Genomic DNA, 24,597 nt, shown 5'->3' on the forward strand with positions numbered 1-24,597 from the left:
AAAAGTTGTTTACTTTATAAATATAGCTTATCTTCCACTTATATATTTGAATTATGGTATATTACTTCTTAATAAAAAGGTACAAAAGCAAAGTTAAGTTGAGTCTAAAATTAATCAAGTTGTTAAAATAGTTATTTAAGTTTGTCTTTTTTTTATATATAAATTTGAGTTTTATTTAGATGTTATCAAATTTCAATTAAACTTATTTGATATGAGAGTTTCTTTGTCTATTTATAAATTTGATAAAAATTTTATTAATAAATATGATTCATTTATGTATATTATTTATGTCACAATCTTTAATGAACTCAAAGTTCACTTAATTTAATTAGTTATTAAAGTTTTTATATAATTGATTTTATAAATGAATCTAAATAAATTTTTATCAAATTGAATATTAAATTTACTTATGAACATTTGATTCATTCAACCCTACTAATAAGTTTGCAACGATATCAAGCGATAAGCACATGATGAAGCAATTAGTGGCACTGTCGAATTAATGATCTTCTCATGTAGATGTGCTCATGCTCATTTCAATAAAAGATGAAATCTATTACCTCAGCGGTTTTATACGGTTGGTCTCATGATCATGTGTGAGGAGGTAAATTTTGTGTAGATGTGCTCAAACACCAAGAGGGTCACCTCATTAGTCGGGTTGTAAGAATTGAAAACTTAGATTATCAAAAAATAAAAAAGGGATGATTTTGTAAAAAAAATATTTAAATGAAAGGGAACTTTATACATGGTAAAAATTATTATCACGTGAACTAATAGTCATCGAATTGAATCGTAAAAGTAATCTTTTACATTATAGAATAAGATTGTGTATACTAGATTTTTCTTCGAGATTCCATATTAATGAAAGTTTTATATACCAGACTATTTTTTTATTAAATTTTTATTTAAATCCTCTATTGTGATGCTCTTCTCTTCATATAATAAAGAATTAAAGGAAAAGAGAGGAACACGTGATAGATATAGATATTAAGATGTCAAAAAAAATTTCCCCAACCTTTCCATTTATGCATATATATCTATATATCTAAATGTTTGTCTATTTTTATGATCTATGTATATAAATTAATATTCACAAGTAAATAAAATTACCATACATATTTAAATTTGCTTTATACGATAAGTAATATAACATTTAATGTTACAATACTGAACCACACAAAATTTTTGATAAATTAGGAAGGCCTAGAAATTCTAATCTTGAAGTACACTTTTCTTTACTACATTAACAAAAAAAAGCTTCTCCCCCCTGTAATCCTTTTCTTGTTTCTTCATCCAAATAAAAATCTATGTTTGTAGTTGATAAATTAAGATTATGAGATCCAATTAAATATGATATATAGATGGGACGATTAAGTTTAAATTTGACTCAAAATATATTACATTAGAAAATTTATAATTCATCTTAATTTATTCTTGATAGTTAATAAAAATTTCTATGGGGTTGAATCAATGCAACCTACTTCTCTTTTAACTTCCTGGGTGTATTTTATTTTTTTAAGAACATCTCATATATTTTAAATATTTGATAAAAAAATAATTAAAAGACATCTTTCTTTTAAAAACTATCAAAATGACACCTAACTCATAACTTAATACTTAAAATATTATTTTGTGCTATATTTTAAAACAACTTTGGCTAAAGTTGCTTTTCCTTTAGCATAGTGTATTTTTAAAGCGGATCAATTTTAATTAAAATTATTTTAAGATAATATAATTTCGATTAAAGCTATTCTAATATAATAATTTGAAGTATAAAGCGGGTATTTTAGACATTAAATTATAGACAAAATGTCGTTTTAATAATTAAAAAAATACTTTTTAATTATATGGATAATTAAGGAAACTTCTTGATTTTCTTTTTAAAATTTTTTTAATATTAAAGATGGCAATAGTAATTTAAAAATAATAAAATATATTCTAAAATTTGGGCTGAAATGAAAATTTTCCAAATTATTACGCACAATTTTTTTATATAATTTGTATGACTTCTCATATTTGCAATTCACCTTCCGAAATTGGATAAATATAAAAATTATCCCTAATTTTGAATAGCATTTATTTTTCTTATCATTATCTTCCTTCTTTTTCCCCTGCTCTCTTTCCGTTTCGACTTCAGTTTCAGGTCTGTTAGACACTGTCGCCTTGCACAGTTCACTCCTTCCCCCGCCCTGGTGTTATCGCGTGTTTTGTATTCATTTAGTGAGCCCGGTGATCTCACCGGAGGTGACCATTGTCTCGTCCGTTTCGCTCTACAAAAGGCCTTCCAACTTGGCAGCTGCAGTTCGAAGCAGAGATGGAGCGTCTCCTCGCCGGCTCTTCGTTGAAGGTTAGGGTTCCGATCTCTGAATCGCCCGCCGTCTATCGAGAGCGCAATCTCTCTGTTCGGCGCGGGTTTATGCAGCTCGCCGTCCCCGGCCGGTGGACACCGGTTCCTCTCCGATGCGTGAGGTGGGATGAGGTGAGGATCGTGCTTATAGTGTTATATCGAGTGAGGAATGGGATTTTACTGCTTTATTATTGCCTAGCTTTGAAGGGGAGCTTTGGCGCTTGACGCGCAACGGTAAAGTTGTTGCCATGGGACCAATGGTCACAGGTTCCAGTCGTGGTGTTATAATACATACGATAGATCTAATATGGTTCAATCCCTCCTTGAGACCAGATCCCACATTGACTGGAGTTTCATGCACCGAGCTGCCCTATTATTGCCTATCTTTCTTGATTTGCTATTACTAATCTGGATTGGAAAGATTAAGATCACTCTTTGGGCTGTTCGGTCTGTCATGAACTTTTATTTGGAAATTGGAATATGTTCACGATTTATAATTTTAGTTTATGCTTGTTTATTTGGGTTTACAGTTGGTAGATTGTGCAGGTTGTCTAGTTTTCCTTTTTTAGGTAATGTCATTGGATTTAGATCACCTTCAGTTTGTTTGTTGCAATTTCTAAATGGGAGATGCTAGTAATTCACTTCGTTTAGTGGGACACTTTCCTGTTTTAAGTGCCAGAGTTGCTTCTTTCGGCACGGTTATGATAGTCATTGGTGTAATGTTGCATAAGAAGATCTTGATGGTTTTTCACTTTAAGAATGCTTAGTTTGGTTTGTCGGATTGGTTTGACTTTTAGAGTTCGGGCTTCAACTAACACGTAGATGCTTAGTTTGGTTTGTCGGATTGGTTTGACTTTAGACTTCGGGCTTCAACTAGCACGTAGATGCTTAGTTTGGTTTGTCGGATTGGTTTGACTTTTAGACTTCGGGCTTCAACTAGCATGTAGATGCTTAGTTTGGTTTGTCGGATTGGTTTGACTTTTAGAGTTCGGGCTTCAACTAGCACGTAGATGCTTAGTTTGGTTTGTCGGATTGGTTTGACTTTTAGAGTTCGGGCTTCAACTAGCACGTAGATGCTTAGTTTGGTTTGTCAGATTGGTTTGACTTTTAGAGTTCGGGCTTCAACTAGCACGTAGATGGTTTTGTTAAAAGACTGAACAATAGAGTTAATCATTGTATCAACTTGTCGGATGTTAGATAAATCATGACTAGATATCAATTTGATGCTTATAATCATATCTGACTCATCCTCTGACAAACACTTATTTCTACTAGTCCCCCAAAAAAGGTTTGTGGCAAAAATTTCAACCTTTGGAAGCATATCCTTGATACTTAAGGTATGGTACGTTAAATGTGATGACAGATAAATAGATTTGATGTTTATAATCACATCTAACTTAGGCTTCAACAAACATTTATTGCTATTTGTCCAAAAAGGTATGTGGAAAAAATTTCAACCAATGAAGGCATATACTTGATACTTGAATTATGGTGCATAAGGTGTGATCATGTATAGATTATGACTAGGTATGTATTTGATGCTTATAATAATGTCTAACTCATACACCGACAAAAACCCAGCTGGCTCGTAGTCCAAAAAGATCTTTGGCAAACATTTCAATCAATGGAAGCATATTCTTGATACTTGGATTATGGAGCTTTAAATGTGATGCCTAATAAATTATGAGTAGGTAGAGATTTGATGCTTATAATCATGCCTAACTTATACTTCAACAAATATCTATATGATTACTAGTCCAAAAGGTCTCTGGCAAACATTTCTACCTAAACATTTCTATTAATGGAGGCATTTCCTTGATCCTTTGATTATGGTGTAATAAATGTGATCCTGGATAAATCATGATTGGGTATAGATTTGATCTTATAATTGGTCTTTGGCAAAAATTTCAACTAATGGAGGCATATCCTTGATACTTGAATTATGGTGCATTAAATGTCATGTAGCAAATTGCATGCGGTTGAACTTGTAACTCTGTTGTGAAATTGGACGCTCACTCATACCTAATTCTTTGACTATAAATACCTTGCATTCAATAGACATGTGCTGACTAACTCTCCTTGTTTTTCAATCTCAGATATCAAAGTGTTGTGTCGTGAGAACATTTCTGATGGTTCTTTTATGTTGCTTATAGAAAATTCAGGAATGCCTGCATATTTCCTCTTCTAGTTAATGTCAAGGATTTTTGTCTCATGTGATAGAAGGAATACACTGTGTATAATCAAGAACAAACTTACCTCAAAATAACATTGTAACTCAAATACAATCAAACGAACACAAGTTACTTCAACGTATTCCTACATCCAAGAGAGAATCCAAAACTAAATGATTTGAAAGCAAATGTACAAACAAATATTGAATACTCTTATTATATAAAAGAGCACTCTTAGTCTCTCTAAATTTTTTTCTCAATGTTGATGGAGAAATACCCTAAAAACCTCAACTTTGTGCTCTATGGACACTAAAAAGATCTCTCCTAGAGGAAATCTTTCTTCTCTACATAACCAATGCACTTGTCTTGAGGCACTGATGCAACTATTGACATGAACCCCAAGATGAAAACTTGAACACATGAAAAAGAACTAATTAAAATATTTCTTATTCTTTTTGCAATGTGTTGGCCGCATCTGGGCCACGCTTAGTCCTCGTAGTATGGGTTGTACATGCATTGGACGGCAACAAAGGCAAAAGTACAAGTTGAGGCAAATAATTAATAAACTGATTTAAAGGGCAGCACTTGTAAAGTATTTTAATCTATGGATTAACTTGTTATTTTCTCCTAATTTGATACGCATTGGATGGACTAGAGAGCAACACTTAAGTAGCTTGGTGATTAGTAAGCCTGCAAACTTACTTGCTAATCTATGGACTAGAAATTTGAGAATATTTTGGCTAATTCTTTGGAATTTTTTTCCAGGAAAATACTGCTGAACAAGGTATATTAACTTATCAGAGTGAGGAATTTATACATGCTGTTGAAGTTAGAGAATGGGAATGTGGAAAGTCATTAAATTATATAGCTGCAAAGCAGGGAATAACGATTAGAAGACATTATCGTCCTGGACATGCTTCTAATGGTACAGCAACCGAGGAAGATACTCCTCGTAATATTTTAGAACAAATTATATGGGACAAGGAGGTCGAAGTTGCGCAGGTATTTTAGCATTTTAGAAAAAGCTTTTGCTGTAGAGAATTTATCATGGTTATGACATTCGCATTATCTTATAGTATAAACAAGCAATACCCTTGGAAACATTGAAGAAAAATATCAAGAATGCTCCTCCTGCTAGAGATTTTATTGGAGCTTTAAGAGAATCTTATTTGCGGACTGGGCTTCCTGCGCTAATAGCTGAGGTTAAAAAGGGCTCACCAAGTAAAGGTGTCTTGCGCGAAGATTTTGATCCTGTGAGTTATCTTCTTTTGCTACTCTTATCTCCCATGCTTAGGAATTATTGAATAATGAGGCATCACACCAAATTAATCTGACAGTGATTATTTTTCACCTATGTTCAAGTTTACTGTTCTTGCAGCTGCAATGACATGAATAGGTTATTATCCTTTATCATGTCAGGTTCTAGGACATGAACCACAACATTTTTTTTTCAGCATATTTTTTTCATCCTGAGATTCCACTTTTTTGCTCAAGGAATTGTCTGGTTCATTTTTTTTCTTGAGAAGTAAAGGTTGGTCCCTATTTTGTGCCTACTTGTTAGCTGCGCCATACTAACAGATGGAAAAGCAGAAATTTTATGAATTTTTGAAGTCAATATCCTTCTTTATAGGTGTTTTTTTTACAGCTTGTATATCTGATGAGTAGGTTGAGATATGGTTTGTTATTTCTTGTGTTTAAACTGAAGATTATCTGAAATTTTCCTACTAAGAATCCTTGGAACCTTAGAAGCTCTAATTTTATGATATATATTTTCTGTTTCTTTCCAAATTCAGATGTTAGACATTTTAATATAGAACTATGTATAGGAAACCTTTGTATGATATTAAGTCTGCTTGGAGAAGTCATTCTCCCAGACATAAACAACTGAACTGAATATTTACATCGTCTCTGTTGTGAAACTATATTTGATTCTCTGCAAGCTAATGACAGGTTGAAATAGCTAAGGCTTATGAGAAAAATGGAGCAGCATGCCTAAGCATTTTGACAGATAAAAAATATTTTCAGGTGAATTCTAACTACATTATTATGGCTGTAATCTAATCTCAGACTTTGCATCTCTATTGAACATGTTCATCTCATTAACATTTCAACGATCTCTTATTAAATAGGGAAGTTTCGAAAATCTTGAAGCTGTACGTAAATCTGGAGTTCAGGTTTGTACAATGTGATTTCTTTAATGTCAAATGGACTTAGATAGATTACTTATTTGTCGGCTTCAATGTATTGAGTAATGCAGTGCCCTCTTCTGTGCAAAGAATTTGTCATTGATTCCTGGCAAATTTACTATGCTCGTTCCAAAGGTGCAGATGCAATTCTTTTGATTGCTGCCGTGCTACCTGATGTTGATATCATGTACATGACGATGATCTGCAGGGAACTTGGTTTAACAGCAATTGTCGAGGTATATGATGGGCTGCAATGGATAACTTATTATGTCCTTACATATGGGAATGCTTTCATTCACCTGTTCTGAGGATTAACTGTTCTTCACATGACTTTTTGAATGCTTAAGCTCCATCAAATCTCTCTTAGGGGAACTTTATTAGTAATTTCCAGCAACACAATTGACTCTAGCTAAAAGTGATTCTTGTAACATGAAAAGCAATTCATGAAAATGTTTTTTTTTTTAGTTTATAATTTTACAATAACTTGTTGAAATCGTAGGTGCATAATGAAAGGGAAATGGATCGTGTTTTGCGAATAGATGGAATTCAGCTTATTGGAATCAATAATCGTAACCTTGGTATGACTCATTTCTGTTATATTAGTATTAACATCTCAGAATAAGAATCTGATTCATTTTAAACAGTAGTTGTCAGGCTGGTGATTTTTTACTGATTGCCAATTGGTTTCTGTTGCAGAGACATTTGAGGTGGATATTTCCAACACAAAGAAACTTTTGGAGGGAGAGCGCCGTGAACTAGTTCGGAAAAAAGGCATAAAAGTAAGTCAACAATGTTTTTGAGAAATACATAAAATTTCAATTTTAAATCCATAGAACCATTACTTTATTTGTATTATTGTTTCTAGTACAATTTTTTAACACAATTTCTGATTTATTTATTTTTTGATCCAAGTTTAATGTGAAGGAGAATTTTAATGTCATAGTAGATCGGAAAATAAACCCCAAATTATTTTGGTATTTCTTTGCTAGTTTATCACTCAACATGTCAATTATAGGAATTCAGGGATTGGTCTACTAAAATATATTTTGTAGGAATATGTTTCTTCTTCATTCTTTCCATTGATTCCTCTTACTATCTCCAGGTTGTTGGGGAGAGTGGGTTGTTTATCCCTCGGGATATCTCATATCTACATGATGCCGGGGTTAGAGCGGTGAGTCTCCACACTTTTAAGTCTTAATTTGCTTTTAATATGGAATAATTTTGATTAAAATCATTCTAAGATAATTTTATCGGTTTTGATTAAGTTAGACCAATTTCGAGTAAGCTGGACCAGTTTCGATTAAATTAGAATAATTTTTAAGTATGTTAGGTCTTTTGGATATTTTTTAAAGAAAAATGATACGCTACATGAAAAATGTAGCATGAAATTCAACATGACACACTCCATGGATGTGAGTCCCATTGCATAGATGTGAGATTTACTACATGAAGTGTATCATGTTGAATTTCATGCTACATTTTTCATGTAGTGTATCATTGTATCATTACAAGCAATGATACACTACATGAAAACACAATATTAAAATGCAATATGATATACTATAAACTTGGATCCTACATTCATGCAGTGTAGTGCGTCATGTTACATTTTCATGTTGTATTTTTATGTAGTATATCATTTCTCTTTTTAAGAATAGGATGCTTGATCATAATCAATTTAAATGCCGTGATTTGAATTGTTTGCCAATAGTAAATATATCTTAACGAAGTCACTGATAATACCTTGTTAGATACTTCAGTCGTATAGAAATTAAGCCTCGAGCATTTACAATCTAAATTTATGAAGTCAAGCTTCTCGATGTTCACCTAGGTGTTGGTCGGAGAATCTCTCATTAAGCAGGCTGATCCCGGGAAGGCAATATCCGGACTCTTTGGAAAAGATATATCGAAATAACAAGCTTCACATCTAGAAAGACCGCTGGCTCAACTGAATCCGAAATGAGCACTCGGTTGGTTTAACATGCAATAAAAGCTCCATTAGTCAATGGGTAGTCGTTTAGTGTTGTGTACTTCTGGATTATATCTTTCAGTTAACCTTCTGTTGAAACTCTCTCGTTCGTGCAGCTCTGCTCTTCCTGTTTAAAATTTAGTTTATACTTTTAAACGTGTTTGGCCATTTTTTCTTACCAAAAATAGTAATCTAAACATTATTATTTTTAATTATCTTATTAAGAATCAATTTTATCATTTTAGTCTAAAATGCAACTTGACCAATACAATTATTATATTTCCACAAATTAAATAAAAATGTATAATTACACTATCCTGATCTATCACGGATCGTACGAATCTCGACGGAGTCATGGACGCCGATTAGGGATGGAGTAGTTGCGGAACATTTTAGTTGAAAAATTCCGACAGGTCGCCAGAAGTGCTTTCTTTGCTTTTTTTTTTTTTTTAATCGAGGGCGTGCTTATCTTGAATCTTCTTCTCCGTTCTCGGAGAACCCACCGAAGCTTAGGGTTTTGTCGCCGTTTTGGGTTCGCCGGAGATCCCATTTCCTCGATGGATCACGGCGGCGGAGGATTCTACCGGAACGAGGCGATATCCGCCGTCCAGGACGAGGACCAGTTGTACGGGGAGGACGACGACTACGACGACCTTTATAGCGATGTCAACGTCGGGGAGGGGTTCCACCAGACCTTCCACGGGGGAGATGACGTGAGGAGGTCCGGGGAAGAGAAGCGAATCGATCCCCCGCCACCGCCACCGCCACCGCCGATGCCTCCGATTGTGCAGCAGCAGACGGTGGTAGAGACTTCAGAGAAGGTCCAGATCCCGGGTATCGCAGGAGAGGCAAAGATCGAGCGCGCTGTTGTTAGATCTGGAGGTTTCCAGGAACAGGGTTTCACGGGAGGCGACGAGTCGTTGGTTGCGCCAAGACTGGCAGCGGCCCCTCCTCCACCACCGCCTGTTCCGACTGGTAGGCCTGATATCGGCCAACCTTCCGGTGGATTTCAACAGATCCAGAGTGTTAATGACAACGATAGCTTCCCAATTGAGAGTTTCCAGAGGCAAGGAGGTGGCTTTGGGAACGAGGGTTTTCATAGGCAAGGAGGTAGTGTAGGCAATGTTGTTCCCGTTGTCAATGCTAACGGAGGGGACACGGGTGGAAGTGGCGGAGCTGGTGGGACTACTCTTTTTGTTGGAGATCTCCATTGGTGGACCACTGACTCCGAGCTCGAGGCTGAGCTCTGCAAGTATGGGCAGGTGAAAGAAGTGAGATTCTATGACGAGAGGGCTAGCGGAAAATCAAAGGGATACTGTCAGGTTGATTTCTATGATCCAATTGCTGCAACTGCCTGCAAGGAGGGTATGAACGGGCATATGTTCAATGGAAGGCCTTGTGTTGTTGCCCTGGCTTCACCATTCACTGTTAGAAGAATGGGTGAGAGTCAAATGAACAAGAATCAGCAGGCGACGAGCACATCTCAACCACCGGCACCTCCTCAGAAGGGTAGAGGAGGTGTTGGGCCTCCAGCAGGTAACAATTTTGGACGTGGCGGAGGTGGCGGCGGCGGTGCAGGAGGAGGCAGCGGAAATTGGGGAAGAGGTGGTGGAATGGGAAACCGCGGGCCAATGAATAACATGAGAAACAGGATGGGTCCAATGGGTGGAAGAGGTATCATGGGAAATGGCGGCATGGTTCCACCACCACCACCAGTTTTACATCCAGGATCTATGCTTGGTCAGGGATTTGATCCAATGGGTTATGGAGTGGCGATGGGGAGAATGGCTGCTGGTTTTGGAGGATTTCCTGCAGGGGCAGCTGGTGCTCCGTTTCCTGGAATGATGCCTCCATTTCCTCCTGTTGTGGCTCCTCATGTCAATCCGGCTTTCTTTGGACGGGGGTTGGCTCCTGGTGGTGTTGGCATGTGGTCTAATCCCAACATGGGTGGTTGGGGAGGTGAAGATCAATCAAGCTATGGGGATGATGCTGCCTCTGATCAGCAGTATGGAGAAGCGAGCCACGGGAAGGATTGGATAGCAGAAAGAGATCGATATGGTGGTCCTGACAGAAGAAATGAAAAGGAGAATGAAACGGGTTCTGGACAAGATTGGCCAGACAGAAGACACCGTGATGGGAAGGAAAGAGATTCAGGGAGAGAAAAGGAGATGAGTAGGGAGAGGGATAGAGAGCGAGAAAGGGACAGAGATAGGGAGAAGGAGAGAGAAAAAGATAGGGAAAGAGTACGAGAAGGTGATCGGCATCGGGATGATAGAGACAGACATGGCGACCATTATAGGCACAGGGATCGTGGGCCAGAGCGTGATGATGAATGGGCCAAAGGAAGATCATCTAGGCCTCGCAGCAAGTCACGGGAGGTTGAACATTCAAAAAGGCGTTAGCAGTCACCTTAATGATCCAGCCTCTTTGCAACTTTCTCAACACAATAGATATTTTATTAGATGCTGCGTTGATTGCCGGTTCCAGATACTTCAATTTGAGAATACTTATAAGGGCCTGGCTCATTCACTTGACTGAAGAAGTAAGCATCCTTCCTTCTTCCATCTATTTGTTGATATTGTGAGCATTTTACAAGCACTTCATACTCGAAAGAGAAGGTAAGTTGTTTGAGTTGCTTATCCTTTGGTGTTTCTCATCGACACTCATTTACAGGAAGTCATCAATATTTTCAAGTTATCTCTTTTCCTGAATTTTTAATGAATAATAAGAATGTAATCATTTCCCTGGAATGGTTATTGGGTTTAGCAGTTCTCTTCAACTAGCCATATAAGTGCTCTGAAATATATCTCCCATTTCATAGTTAAAGGCCCAATTATGACCAATTTTGGAAATAGATTTAACAGTGCAAACTTAGTTAACAAATAATTACATCCTAGAATAATTATTCAAACCTGGACCTATTATATAGATAACTTATTCCCAAAATAATCATCCCTAGTTAGATATGAGTTAAGAAAAAATATCTCGTAACTCATAAAAATTAAAATTTCGTGATTTATTTTTTAAATTGTTTTTCTAAAAAATTAACTGCATCATTCTCTTCTACTGAAAACTCAATTCTAAGTGTGGGCTCATTATCTTCAATTGGACGTACTTTCCAATAAGGAACAATAGTAATAGCACCTACATTTTAACCTTCGAGGAGCATATTGTTTTAGATGCTCCTTCAAATTAGTGAGGAATATACCTCTTCATTTATCCTTCTCATCATTGAAAATTAAATTGTGATTTTATTGATCTTATCTTTCTTTTTGGTTACCTCAAGTACAATTTATCATATTAAGTTAACATTTTATAATAATAATTATTTGGTGCAATTTCTTTATTTGCTTCAACATGTGTCTCTCATATCAAGTCAATGAAAATTCAATTGTGACTAGTAGACAAGAAAATAAACTCTCTTGGCCAACGCGCTTTAGGGTCGTGAATAGTTACAAAATGACACATATAAATGGAAATCATAATAGATTTATTCATTGTCAAATGAATGTCTTACATTCTTATTTCATTCAGGTTGTTTTGTTCATTTGAAATGTATTAAACTGAAGGATACTATTAAATTGGGGAAATATTGTTAAACTGAAGGTTTTCTAAATAAATGGATTAGGATCCCTTTTAAAGGCTCTATATGACTTCACCTTGGAAATAGAATTAACCTTCTAAAGTTAGTAAAAAAAATTAATAATTTCTAAAATAAATAATGGAATTAGGATATATTCTCTAAATAACTTATTCTTGAAAATAAATATTGAAATTACCTAATTTACTGTAACTTAGTCAAATTATTTTAAACAAATTTTAGAACACAAAAATTAAACTTTCTTAATTATATCTTCAAATTTATTTTTAATTTTTTATCACATCATTCTCCTTGCCAAATGAAGAAATCATACCAAAAAAATCATGAAATAAGTCATTCATTTGACTATTGACTAATTAATCGATACTTTCATTAGTATCTATTCATGTGTAGTAGTTATTCATGATTCTAAGGTTTGCCCTTTTTTATAAATATTTGAAATCTGATTGAGGTTTCAACTGAACTGGTATGCGAGACATATGGATGTTAAAAAACAAATTTACACTGAGATTTTATAAAATATCTAGTGATATGATGAAGTATTCTTTTGCATTCATGAATATGATTATCTTATAACAATTACTTTTGAAGCTTTGCTTGACTACTTTATCTAGATATATTGTAACAAAAATTAATTTTAATGGATGACTATTTAACTTATCAATTTCATTAAAAGTTAGTTTATTTTTCAAATTAGTGCATAGACCAACTTACTGGAAGACATCGAGCCTCTGATTTACAATGTTGACTTTGTCACTTGTCATGATTTTTCAGTTTTGCTGTCAACGAGCTTTTGGACTATCTTTTCCATTTTCCATGGCTGACTAATACAGACATGCACACACTATATTCTTGCCTCATGATTAGTCTGAAAAGAGATTATGCTCCTTGATGTTTAAGTCCAAGATGGTGTTAGTATTAATCTTCTTATTGTAAATGATGCCCTAATTGAAATGCTAACAACTCCCCTAGAATTTTCTCATTGTAGGATCTGATGTGGTTTAAATTACAAAAATGTAAATTCGAAAGTTTAAATTTTTTATTGGCTGTAAGATCTATTTTTGACTATGTCATATAGCGAGTTAGGTAACTTTAATTATTATTTTGGGGAATAAGTTACTTAGAGAATAGGTTAATGTTTGATTGGTTATTTTAGGAATTAGTTGTTTATTTACCAAATACATCACAAATACCCTAATAAATGGATATTAAATTCCTATCCTTTCAATGATAAAAAAGTATTGTTGATTAACATCAAATAACAAATGCGATGACAACATAAGAGCCAACTACTAATAAAATTACCAAGTTATTATAAACACAACTAAGAAATAGGATTTAAGATAGTGGATATCAGCAGTATTTTTTTATTTAAAGAAAATAAATAACAGAAAGGCCCTTAATTACTAATGCTCTATATTAGTAATTGGGTCCTTGGGTTCTAGATAAAATATTTTTCTCTAGAAAATGTTCTTGGTAGAATATGAATTAAAATTGGATTTTGGGATAGTTATCTTAATCTAACTTTAAGGTCAGATTATATTTGGTGTGAACTTTACTGCTTTCAGTTGAAGGTCTGTTTTGAGATTACTTTCACTTGATTATCAATGTTAGTGACTTATCAAATTTTCAAGAATTAGTATAATGTTATGAATAGCTTAAATAGATGGTTAAAAAATTTTTATATGATCTGCATAAGCATCGTACGGTTGTTCAACTGTACTGCTATTTGCTGCTTCCTTCCACTTTAATATTGTGCTTCTATTTGATGGACACTTGGATGTATTTGTTAGGGTTACTTGGATGAAGATACGAGGGGAGGAGGAAAAGTGACAAAAGATGTATAAAATCATAAGTCCCATATGTAATTTTATATTTCTGTCTCCCCTCCTTACTTTCTGTCCAAATAAACATACCCTTATGCCTTGTTTATCCTGGAGGAAGAATTCATTTCCATGGACGAGAACAATTTTAAAGGTGGAAATGGATTCCTTCCTCCATTTACTCACATTGAACACTCGGTTAAGGGATTCTATGGAAGAGATCAGCAAATATCTTCTTTGCCTCGAACGCAGTGCAGCAAGGTCGGCATCTGTGCAGTGAGATGCTTCGAGGTTGAGGTGAGAGGTGGTGGAGGCTCTGCATTGAGATTGACAGCAGTGTAGTGAAGTCAAGCTATGCTACAAGATCAATGGCACTGTGCAGGAGGCACTGTTGTGTGGTGCAACAGAGACAGTTGGTGTGGGCAGAGACAAGCACAAGATCTCTGCACGACAGCGAGCACAAGGTCAGGATGATGAGCACTCTTCTCTACGGTGATAACAAGCATAAGGTTGTAGATCAGGCAACACTGAATGGAAGAAATAGGAAGGGAGGAGGTGGAAGTTGGACTGCCTGGCCAGCAGCCAGAGTTTTCTGCTCGATGAAGAACACGTCCGAGCAGCCACCAGAACAAAATGGGAGGTGGTAGCTTAGTGGATGCACCAAGAATGGCTGAACTCCCTAATTACAGAAGTAATTTAGTCATTTGAATCTCCTTTGATCTTTTGTTTCCTTTAAGGTAAATTAGGGTGATCCAATTTTTATTACCTTCCTTTCTTTTCTTTTATCTCTTGAACTTGCTTCCTTTTCTTTTTCCACCTTTGAATTATTAGTGTTTCCTCATTTTCTTTTCCCATTTATTTTTGCCTCCTGATATTTCATTAAATTATCATGACCTAGAACATGCAATTTTTGTTAAAAATCTCCATAACCTTCTATTTTTGGTTGGATGGACGTGTTAATTTCAAATGCATTGACACTTTTTACTTCTTTGTCCTTGCAGACAGAAGATGATGCTTTTATCGCCTGAGCTACCTTTCTGGTGACACTGCAGGCTGTAGTCATCATTCAGTAATCAACTAGTCTCCCCCATGTTTGGTGCTTAATTTTTTTTTTTTTAAAAGTGAACTCTGTAGTGAGTGTGACCTTAGAAATGATAGTTTAGGAGTTTACTAGTGTGATTACTCTGCCGAGTAGAACACTAAACTAGTTTATGCGTGGAAACATTATCATAGTTTATGCAGCTCTGTTAATATTTGTCATGCATGATGTCCAAGCTGGTTTTCAAGATGCAGGGTTAGTGAATCTGTGGTCCATCAAGGGCATGACATTGATGGATTCTAACACTATTCATGACCCCCTTGGGCTTCATTCATTTCTTATTATTGTTTACTTTTCCTTGTAACCCTTATTGCTTACACACGCTTATTTTTCAGTTCTGTAACTGGCTTAGATGTGTTAGGCACGTCTTTGCCAAAATATAGTCATTACTTGTTTTTGTAATACTCTCCTGAATGTCAATGCTTGTCATATCAATTAAATGTTTTTTTTTTCTCATTGAAATGGTACACAGGCAACTCTGGACTAGTAGAGGTAGGTTTTTTTTTTTTTGTAGGTTTGAAGTCTCCGAGAGTGAGTTCTTGGTAAGAAGTTTCGGAAGAGTAAACTTTTAATAGATGGAGCGCGAATAGGTTAAGAAAGAGCCGATGTACGACAATGTTTCTGAGAGTGAACTTTTAGCAGATTAAATCCTGACAGATAAAAGATGATAGAATGTCTAGTGAGCTCTTGACAGTTTGAAGTTTTAGCATGTTAAGGAGAAGTGAATGCTTGGCATTTGGAGTCATTGAAATGTGGAACTCCCGGAGTTGAACTTTTTGACGGTTTGAAGTCTTGGAGATGGATCTGTTGGTAGGTGTTCCATGGATGTGGAAGTTCATCTATATGTCTGAAGAGTTGAAGAGGTGCTAACTTAGTTGAACTGATTGAGGAAGACTCAAAATTGAAGGCTTGTTGAGGAGGTTTCCATGATTTCATGTCAGATTAGTGATTGAGTGAATTGTATTTTGTTTTTGTGATAAAAGCATTTCTACTTGTGTATGTACTTGACCAGAGAACAAGTGTTATAGGTCTAAGTCGATGTCTTTACTTGCAAGATCAATCGACTAAGTTGATTAGAAGCACTTGGAGTCTGTTGGAACCCTTCAAAGATGAGTCGACTGATGACACGATCATTAAGAGATTTAGTCACGATTCAAACTCGATCAATCAACTGATAACATGGTCACCAAACACCAAACAAAACGACCACAATTCAATGGAACTGGTCGGCGAGTGTCACGTCGATCATGTCCGAGGCGGCGGTCGGATGGTGCGGCGAGGGCGGCAACAGCGGCAGCGGTGATGGATCGCAGGTGTTGTATTAATACGCGGATTTTTTATTGTGCAGGATAGCATTTATATATATATATAAATAACGACTGCACCTTTTGAGATCCGCATATCTCCCATGATCCTCAATCTACGGTGATCCTCATCCTGCGTTAACTGCCTTAGAGGCGCACTCTGAGAGCCACGTTTCAACGGTCTGATGAGCCTTGAAAAAGAATCCAGACCCTCCACTTTGGCAATCTTGGGTCGCACCCTTCAACCAATCAGATCAAAGACCTCCCCGAAGAGCCTTCCCTTACGCGTTCTATATATTGATCCCTGACGACGAGGACCACCACTGCGTCGGCTCGAACCTCCTCCTACATTTCGATCGCGCTTCTTCGCCGCTAGGGTTTTCTCGATTCGATAACCGAAGATGAGTTCGGAGGCAGCGGCGAAGGGCGGCCGAGGCAAGGCTAAGTCTTCTAAATCTGTTTCTCGGTCGCAGAAGGCCGGCCTCCAGTTCCCTGTCGGCCGTATTGCCCGCTTCCTTAAGAACGGAAAGTACGCCGACCGTGTCGGCGCAGGCGCCCCCGTCTACCTCGCCGCTGTTCTTGAATACCTTGCCGCCGAGGTTGGTGATCTCGTCGTCTTCTTCATCGGAAACTATTGCGGTTTCTTTCCTTGTTCCTTGATTTGATTGTTACGGATTTTGATTAGGTTTTGGAGTTGGCTGGAAACGCTGCGAGGGATAACAAGAAGAACAGGATCGTCCCGAGGCATATACAACTCGCTGTCAGGAATGATGAAGAGTTGAGCAAACTTTTGGGAACTGTCACGATCGCTAGTGGCGGTGTTCTGCCAAACATCCATCAGACTTTACTGCCCAGTAAGGGAGGGAAGGGAAAAGGGGATATCGGTTCTGCGTCGCAGGAATTTTAGTTCGAAACATTTTGTAGTTGGAGAAGTCGTGGTTAATGGCGATATGTTGTATTCCGCAAACTTGTAGTGCGCTTTTGGCACTTTTTTTTTGGCGATGCTCATTACATATTAAATGACGATAATAATTGAAAAAAGATAGCTTTTTTGAGCAAATAGATTTTTCCTTGTTTCGTATTTTGATATTACTCCGATGACTTGGTTACCCATCTAAGCGAACTGGTGAATCTGTGATCTGATTGCATATATTAGTTTTAGAATGTAATGGTCTGATATGTTTTCTAGTCTTTGGTCAATTTTGCTTGCCTTGTTATGTTCTTTGGTCTCTGATGCTTCATTTGTACGTTCATTTCCCCCTAAATTTGTGTCATTTGGTGGTCCCTGAGTCCCTTTCAATTGACTTAAGTTTTTTTATTATGTGTGGTCAAGAAATCTCGAAGTTATCATCCATGAATTGCCTGATAAATAGCTATCTTCATTTTCTAAACTATTTCAACCCACTTGAATATGAGTTTGAAGCTCTTTTCTCATGGTTTAATTCCTCCTGTCAAATTAAGATTGCTAACTGTGAGGGCTAAAGACTCTCCTGGTCCAGCAACAGATTCTGTTGTTTCTAGGAGCTTGTGCCTGCAGATATTAGAGCGAGTTGATGAGGAGCTTAGGAAGGGTGATGAGAAGAGAGCTCTTGCTCTTGTCAAAGATGCCCAAGGGAAGCCTGGGGGTCTTTGTGGTTTTGGAGCGGCTAGGCAGGTTGGTATTCTGGTGTGCTTGATGTATTCTCATCCAAACGTTTGTTTTCATCATCTGTTCCTTTTCTTGCTGTTAGTTTTGTATTCTCTTTTCTATTTGCCTTTTGTTTTCATTATCTGTTCCTTTTACTGGACATTAGTAATAATGACTTTGTGCTTCTTTTGGAGTTCACTGATTTTTTACTGACGGTGCTTGTTTTTCTTTTGCAATACTTATTCTGTATGATTGTCTCTTATATCTCTTTCAATTGCTTTAAGAAATTAACCCAGATTGTGCTATATTTTAATTGATACTAATTTATTCTACTTCCTATAGTATATACTTGGTTATTCCAAAGGTACCACCAGTCCTTCAGATTTTAAGTTGACATATAACTCAGGGCCTGCATGTATGGACCTTGCAGAATATGGCTGTCTTTATCTGGCTATTTAGTGTTATAGTCAGTCTTGTGTTCCTTACTTAACATGTGTTGATTGAAATTTTAATTTTCTGGGTAATCCATGGTTTATTATGTGTGGTTAGATGATTGTCTGTTGTTAATTGACCTTTTCTTCGCACCTTGATTAACTAATTTCCAATTGCTTTTGTGTATCTTTTTCACTGATGTATTGCATGTTACTGTACTGTTATAGTTGAACTACGTGGTGGTCAAATAATGTGGAGAGATAATTTAATTTGTAGGGTTATTCAGTTTGTCATGGATCAGGACTGGTCAAACTAGCTGACCCTTGGATCATCCATTGTTTGGACCAGGAAATATTGTGTTGTATGTTTTCAACATTATTAAGAATCAAAAGGATGATTTATGGATATTGAATTCAAAAGGATAAAAATATAACAGTAAGTTAGCAAAGAATTCCAAGTTTTAAATGTATTGTTAGGAGCTTTAGACAATTCTGTGGTTTGAGGCTTTTATAGACTCAATGCCTAATATGCTTTGTGATTTGGTTGCAAGCAAATTACTACATACTTCTTCTTTCTGTCTTACTGAGCAAGAGAGGTTGAAGTGCCTAATTGCTATATTTTATTTATAAGACTATTATGGTTGAATATTCTGAATATATTATCATGGTGTACATGATTTGTTCTGCTGAAATCCTTCTACTAGGATGTTAGTTCTTATCATGTTGATTTTGTAGTAGGTGCCCCAAAGACTATATAGTCTGGATGAACTGAAGCTTAATGGAATTGACACGTCTACTTTCTTGTCTCCGGTTGATGTAACATTGGGTTCAATAGAGAGAAACCTTCAGTTTGCTGCAATTGTAGGTGGTGTTTCAGTCTGGTTTGCTTTTGGGATTTCTCCAGCACAGATATTATACATTTCCTTGGGATTACTGTTCCTTTGGTCATTGGATTCGGTGAGTTAACTGGTAAATCCTACTTCAATTGAGAATTTGTATGTCTTCCTAGTGTGGGTTTTTTGGTTGTGTAAAAAGCTGATGGTTTTGAAGGCATAATTGCTTAGGAATTTGAACGAGCGACTTAAAATTGCAAAATCAGTCATAAAGTTGCACGTATGCATAGATTGCTTTGTACACTGCCGTATTTATTTTATAACTATGACCAGTAGCTCATTTTTTTCTGTCTGTTTATTTAGTATCTGTCAAAAACCATCTTTCCATTTTGAAATTTTGGAAGGACATGTCCTATACACCCTATACTTTTGTCTATTTTGAGTATAGGAATTTGATGGCTTTTGTGCAAATTTGGAAGTTTTAAAGATCCTTAAGTAGCTACTCTAACTCTTTGGACTAAAGTAATTTTATTTTTGTAAGTATGTTGAGTAACTTGACAACTCATGATAGTTTCTCATGTTTCATGCATATAGATCTATTTTTATGGCGGAGTTAAGAATCTGGTGCTTGATACCATTGGGCACATTTCTAGTCAGAAATATCACAACAGAGTAATTCAGGTTAAGGTTTTTGTTTATTCACCCATTAACATTGTTCATAGCACCCTTCTATCTCTAGTGGGGACACCAATGAATGTTCTTTCAAATAAAACACAGTTACTCTTTTAATGGCCATGCTAGTCCATTTTGTCTCTTCTGACTTGGTTGTATGTCATATTCTGATATGTAGTGCAGCATGAAGCTGGGCATTTTTTAATAGCCTATTTGCTTGGAGTGCTGCCTAAGGGATACACATTAACAAGTTGGGAGGCTTTGATCAAGGAAAACTCACTCAATGTTCAAGCTGGAACCGCTTTTGTGGATTTTGAGTTTCTTGAAGAAGTAAGTCATCTTTCCTGGTTCTTTCTTTGCGATTGTGTTTATTTCCTGCTTAATTTTGCAAGGATTCTTCTCATATCAAGCCTTCTGTATATTCATTTTCACTTGAGCCTTCAATTTATTTTTCTAAATTGCATTGTGGAGATTGGAAATAAACTTGTTATCTTGCAGTTTATTGCTAATTTAGTACCAAAATTGTGCTTCAAACCATTAGTGTGGATCATTACTTACACTTAATAAGGATGGCAAATTTGGATATCCCCAACATTCCCTAATACTTGAACCTTACCTGATTAAATGAATAGCATTCCCCAGCAGAACATGTTGTTGCCTCCCATTCCTATACCCCTACACCTCTTGCGCTAAACTAAGTGTTAATTCACATTCTTTGAGCTAAAAGCCTTGATGTTATCAGCATAGAGCATGTTCAGAAGTCTTTGATGTTATTGGCATAGAGATGTTCAGAAGTCTTGCATGATATGTTGAACCATATCTTGCATGCATCAGCAAGTAACCTGGGTCATGACATGAATCAAGGTTGCACCCATTTATACCTATGCATGTCGGCATCTTTTCCTCTGGCATGAATCAAATGTTGAGTTTTATGCCATTTAGTTAGTTACTCGATGAGAATCTGTAATGACCATATTGATGCTGAATAGACTATCCCGTCTATCCGCTTGTAGTTTCTCCTTGTTTGTCAATGTAATTACAGTGCAAGTGATCCTAATTTCCTTGCATCATCCTACTGATTGATGTTTGTTTATTTTCAAGGATTTTCTTTGTATGTAGCATGTTCCAGAAACCTAATAGAAGAGTATCCACTGAAAATTGACAGATTGTTATTTGAATACCATTATAAATTATCCCCAAACTGAACACTACCATTCTTTTCTTAAATCTATAATATTGTCAAGCTCTTCCATATTATACCCTAGGTTTCAAGATCAAAATTTCTGAAAATCCGAATTACAGAATCAATATTACTAAGCATGTTCTCATGCACATCTATATTTTTTAAGATGATTAAATAAATTTTTTATTCATATTCTATAGTTTTCTGGCACTTCAGAAGGTGATTTATACATTACAATTTAGTGTTGCCTCTTTCTCACTGCACCTACCTCTTCTATAAAAGCACCAAATCATTTAGCTATGCAGACTACTATAATGGTTTAATGTTTTAATATCTTGCCATAAGTTTATGCAGCCTAACTATGTTGTTCTGTCTTCTGCAGATAAATGCGGGAAAGCTATCAGCAAAGGTGAGGCACTAGTTTTTGTTCTGCCTCACCCGAGTGCAATAACCTTTTCACTTTCCTGAATTGATCTTATTTCGACAAAACTGATTTTGTTTTTCCTTTTCTCGTGCACAACATTGAGACATTTCATAATTCATCCTTGTTATGATATTGGTTATGTCAGAGTATTTTGAAATAGTAGTTTCTTATCCATTCAAATTGCTCGAGCATCCTAGTCATCTCTTATTTTCCTGATACATTTTGTTACTCTTTCATTAACCTCTATATTTAAAGCAGATGCTTAATAGATTCTCATGCATAGCACTGGCAGGAGTAGCTACAGAGTACCTCCTATTTGGGAATGCTGAAGGTGGTCTTGCTGACATTGATAAGGTTGGCCTCCATAGGCTTTTGACCTTTTCTTTTAAATTTATATATAAAAAGGCCAATTTGCCTTGGGTTTTCTTAACCTCGACTCAAAACTAATGTTTTTGGTTTACTTGTATTTTTCTCATAACGTTGGAAGTATAGTTGGATAAATTGCTCAAGAGCTTGGGTTTCACCCAGAGGAAAGCAGATTCCAAGTTAGATGGTCTGTGCTGAATACTGTTCTTTTACTCCGTCGCCATGAAAAAGTTAGATCACAGCTTGCTGAGGCTATGGCTTTGGGGAAATCAGTTGGCTCTTGCATTGATATAATTGAAAGTTTCATTAATTGTGATGATATTTGACATACAATACAAATTTTACTTGGATATTAGTCATGATATTGCTAAAATTTCAGTAACATGGATATAAGTCCAATGTCGTTCGTATCAGGATGGTTGTTTCAGTTTGTTATCTCAGATTCTGATTGTTATCTCTGAGACAAGATACATGTATAATATTTACATAAGAAAAATGATACGAACATATATAATTATTGATTCGTGAAGATAAAGAACTGCAAATTTTCAATATGCTATATGGCTACTGCTATGGACAGTCATTATAAGAACATTATGCAGATACATTTGGCAATAAGCTAGTGAACAAATGTGCCTAATCCCATCAGACCATGGTATTTTGCCTTCCATTTAGTACGCTTCAAAACCTAGGGGCGTTTACGGGAACCCTCACGAATCCAGCTCCTGGAATCGCTACTAGGGGTTTTTGCCGAAAGTACACTATAGGTCCACTTATAAGTAGCAACCCCACCATGATCACCTGCAATGGAAGTTGCATGTTAATAATACATGAAAAATTAGGTCAAAAGGCTCATTTTGCAGCTAAAAGATTGCAAGTTTGTACTGAAACCATGGACAAATGAAATGGTATCTCCGTCTCAGAACAAGAATTTTCTTTGTGGAACACAGGAGATGTGCTTTGCTTAGTGTTTATGATCAAGATCTAGTGTTTATGATCAAGATCTCCTGTGCAAGTTGAATCTTATGGGACAGGGCCCATTGCATAGTAGTCAAGCTGCCCAACTAGTATCTAAATTGAAGTTCAAAACAGTAGGAAAAGGATTCATATAGTCTAAGACCCAAATAAATGGAACTTGCAACTTCTCTTCTGCATTAAGGTGGAATCCACCACCCTAGCGGTCTCACACGGTCGGCCCACGACCATTTGTGAGGAAGTAAATCGAGAAACTGCAATTGACCACGACGAAGGAGGATATTGTCTCGGCTTCACCGAGATTCGAACCTTGTAACTTCTCACAATTTATACAAATTGTGGTCAATTGAAAAAGTCATCAATTTCAGTTCAGTGTCTCTACTGGCACTAATACAATAAATGGAAAATGAAATGTACATATATGATGTATAACCTAATAGCAAAATGCATAAAAAAGATCAATGAGGTGGCATCAAATGTTGCTTATGAGGTATAACCAATCCAATAAACAAACTACTGCCTTGTTTGGGAGATCAGCATGTCATAAAATTGAAACAAGAAATCAGACTTCAATTGTGAGGAAGCAGGAGGTAACATAGTTGGGCAACTCCACAAAAGCAATATTATAAGAGTGCCAACAAAAATGGTGAAATGTTTTACCTCAAATCCAAGGAAAGACAACTTCTCTTCGACCACAACAGGCACACAGCTCCTATATGTAATGTAGCTGTGATTCCCTGTGTTCTGATTTGAGGAATCATCCAAAAGCTTTCTCCAATTGTAATTGTGGTGGACATACTGCTCCTCTACAACAATGGTGGAATTCTCTTGAATAGAGGAGAGTCTTCTATTGCCTTTATTTTTGTTGTCTTCCTTTTCTATTTCTGTAATTTCTGTGCATTTGTAAGGCACGCGGTACCCAGTTTCACTGCAGTGATATTTCTCATCATTCTTCAACGAGAAGAATTGGAATTCATGTGAGAAAAACAAATCACAATAAAGAGGAGGAAGTAAACAAAGAATTGCGCGTATTAAGAGATAATAGAAATAGAGATCTAAACAAATCCAAGTGAAAATTTTCATGCCGCAATGATTCTCTAAATCGGAATAGGATATCCTCGCGAGAAAGATCTCGATCGAGTTAGAACTTTCAGATCATTAATCTTTTGTTTCACAAATATCAGCGAGAGAAATTGCAGCAGCGAAAGGGCGAGACACAGCTATAATTATTACCTTCTGGGAGTATTGGCAGGGAAGGCAAGGGCCGGAAGGAGAGCACTGATAGGAAGCGTTCTCCTTCGTCTCCTTGAACCCTAGCAGCGACCTGCCCTTTCCCTTGCTTCTGCTTCTAGTCCTCCTCCTCCTCCTCTGTCCCTCCCGTCGCCGTCCACGGTGGCAAGAGACGACGATGCTGCCGCCATCAAGGCTAGCGCCAGCACCCAGAATCTCGCGCTGGCCGCGGCAGGGCAAGATCTCATCTTTCACCGCGCTTTCCCTCCTCCTCCTCCTCCTCCTCCTCCTCGTTCCGTCCGGATTGGGAACCCGACGCGTGTTTGCCGCACAAAGTCGGTCACAGGTGGTTTTGC

General features: G+C 36.5%; 3 protein-coding genes and 2 pseudogenes across 5 annotated transcripts; 4 read left to right on the plus strand and 1 right to left on the minus strand.

Moving 5' to 3' along the window:
* Positions 1-2,314: 2,314 nt before the first annotated feature.
* Positions 2,315-8,796, plus strand: LOC141833898 (uncharacterized). Its single transcript, XM_074721403.1, has 10 exons — positions 2,315-2,479; positions 5,284-5,520; positions 5,595-5,771; positions 6,469-6,543; positions 6,648-6,692; positions 6,776-6,940; positions 7,204-7,282; positions 7,401-7,483; positions 7,807-7,875; positions 8,536-8,796. Exons 1-10 carry the CDS (start codon positions 2,315-2,317, stop codon positions 8,617-8,619), a joined length of 1,179 nt encoding a protein of 392 aa, XP_074577504.1. The 3' UTR covers positions 8,620-8,796.
* Positions 8,797-9,170: 374 nt separating this feature from the next.
* Positions 9,171-15,361, plus strand: LOC141833568 (uncharacterized). 3 transcript variants are annotated; one of them, XM_074721046.1, is made up of 3 exons: positions 9,171-11,215; positions 14,068-14,834; positions 15,099-15,361. In XM_074721046.1, exon 1 carries the CDS (start codon positions 9,231-9,233, stop codon positions 11,073-11,075), a length of 1,845 nt encoding a protein of 614 aa, XP_074577147.1. In that variant the 5' UTR covers positions 9,171-9,230; the 3' UTR covers positions 11,076-11,215; positions 14,068-14,834; positions 15,099-15,361. The 3 variants fall into 3 exon arrangements, with proteins under 3 accessions (XP_074577147.1, XP_074577148.1, XP_074577146.1); XM_074721047.1 differs by having other exon boundaries at positions 14,068-14,788; XM_074721045.1 differs by lacking the exon at positions 14,068-14,834.
* A 1,476-nt stretch (positions 15,362-16,837) lies between these two features.
* LOC141833248 (histone H2AX) lies at positions 16,838-17,677 on the plus strand. The gene is made up of 2 exons (XM_074720645.1): positions 16,838-17,099; positions 17,186-17,677. The coding sequence occupies exons 1-2, from the start codon at positions 16,902-16,904 to the stop codon at positions 17,405-17,407; spliced, it is 420 nt and encodes a 139-aa protein (XP_074576746.1). The 5' UTR covers positions 16,838-16,901; the 3' UTR covers positions 17,408-17,677.
* Positions 17,678-17,911: 234 nt separating this feature from the next.
* On the plus strand, positions 17,912-22,399 carry LOC141833411 (uncharacterized; annotated as a pseudogene).
* A 144-nt stretch (positions 22,400-22,543) lies between these two features.
* LOC141833840 (uncharacterized) lies at positions 22,544-24,515 on the minus strand (annotated as a pseudogene).
* Positions 24,516-24,597: the final 82 nt, after the last annotated feature.

The sequence above is a fragment of the Curcuma longa genome, chromosome 8 (genome assembly GCF_044706935.1).
Source record: "Curcuma longa cultivar G26 ecotype Majalengka, Jawa Barat chromosome 8, ITB_CL_G26_1.1, whole genome shotgun sequence".
Taxonomy (NCBI): Eukaryota; Viridiplantae; Streptophyta; class Magnoliopsida; order Zingiberales; family Zingiberaceae; genus Curcuma; species Curcuma longa.

Coding starts and splice junctions, on each gene's coding strand:
- LOC141833898 (XM_074721403.1), top strand. CDS start 2,315: ATGGAGCGTCTCCTCGCCGGCTCTTCGTTGAAGGTTAGGGTTCCGATC. Junction 5,521..5,594: donor AGGAGGTCGAAGTTGCGCAG/GTATTTTAGCAT, acceptor ATTATCTTATAG/TATAAACAAGCAATACCCTT. Junction 5,772..6,468: donor TGCGCGAAGATTTTGATCCT/GTGAGTTATCTT, acceptor AGCTAATGACAG/GTTGAAATAGCTAAGGCTTA.
- LOC141833568 (XM_074721046.1), top strand. CDS start 9,231: ATGGATCACGGCGGCGGAGGATTCTACCGGAACGAGGCGATATCCGCC.
- LOC141833248 (XM_074720645.1), top strand. CDS start 16,902: ATGAGTTCGGAGGCAGCGGCGAAGGGCGGCCGAGGCAAGGCTAAGTCT. Junction 17,100..17,185: donor TTGAATACCTTGCCGCCGAG/GTTGGTGATCTC, acceptor GATTTTGATTAG/GTTTTGGAGTTGGCTGGAAA.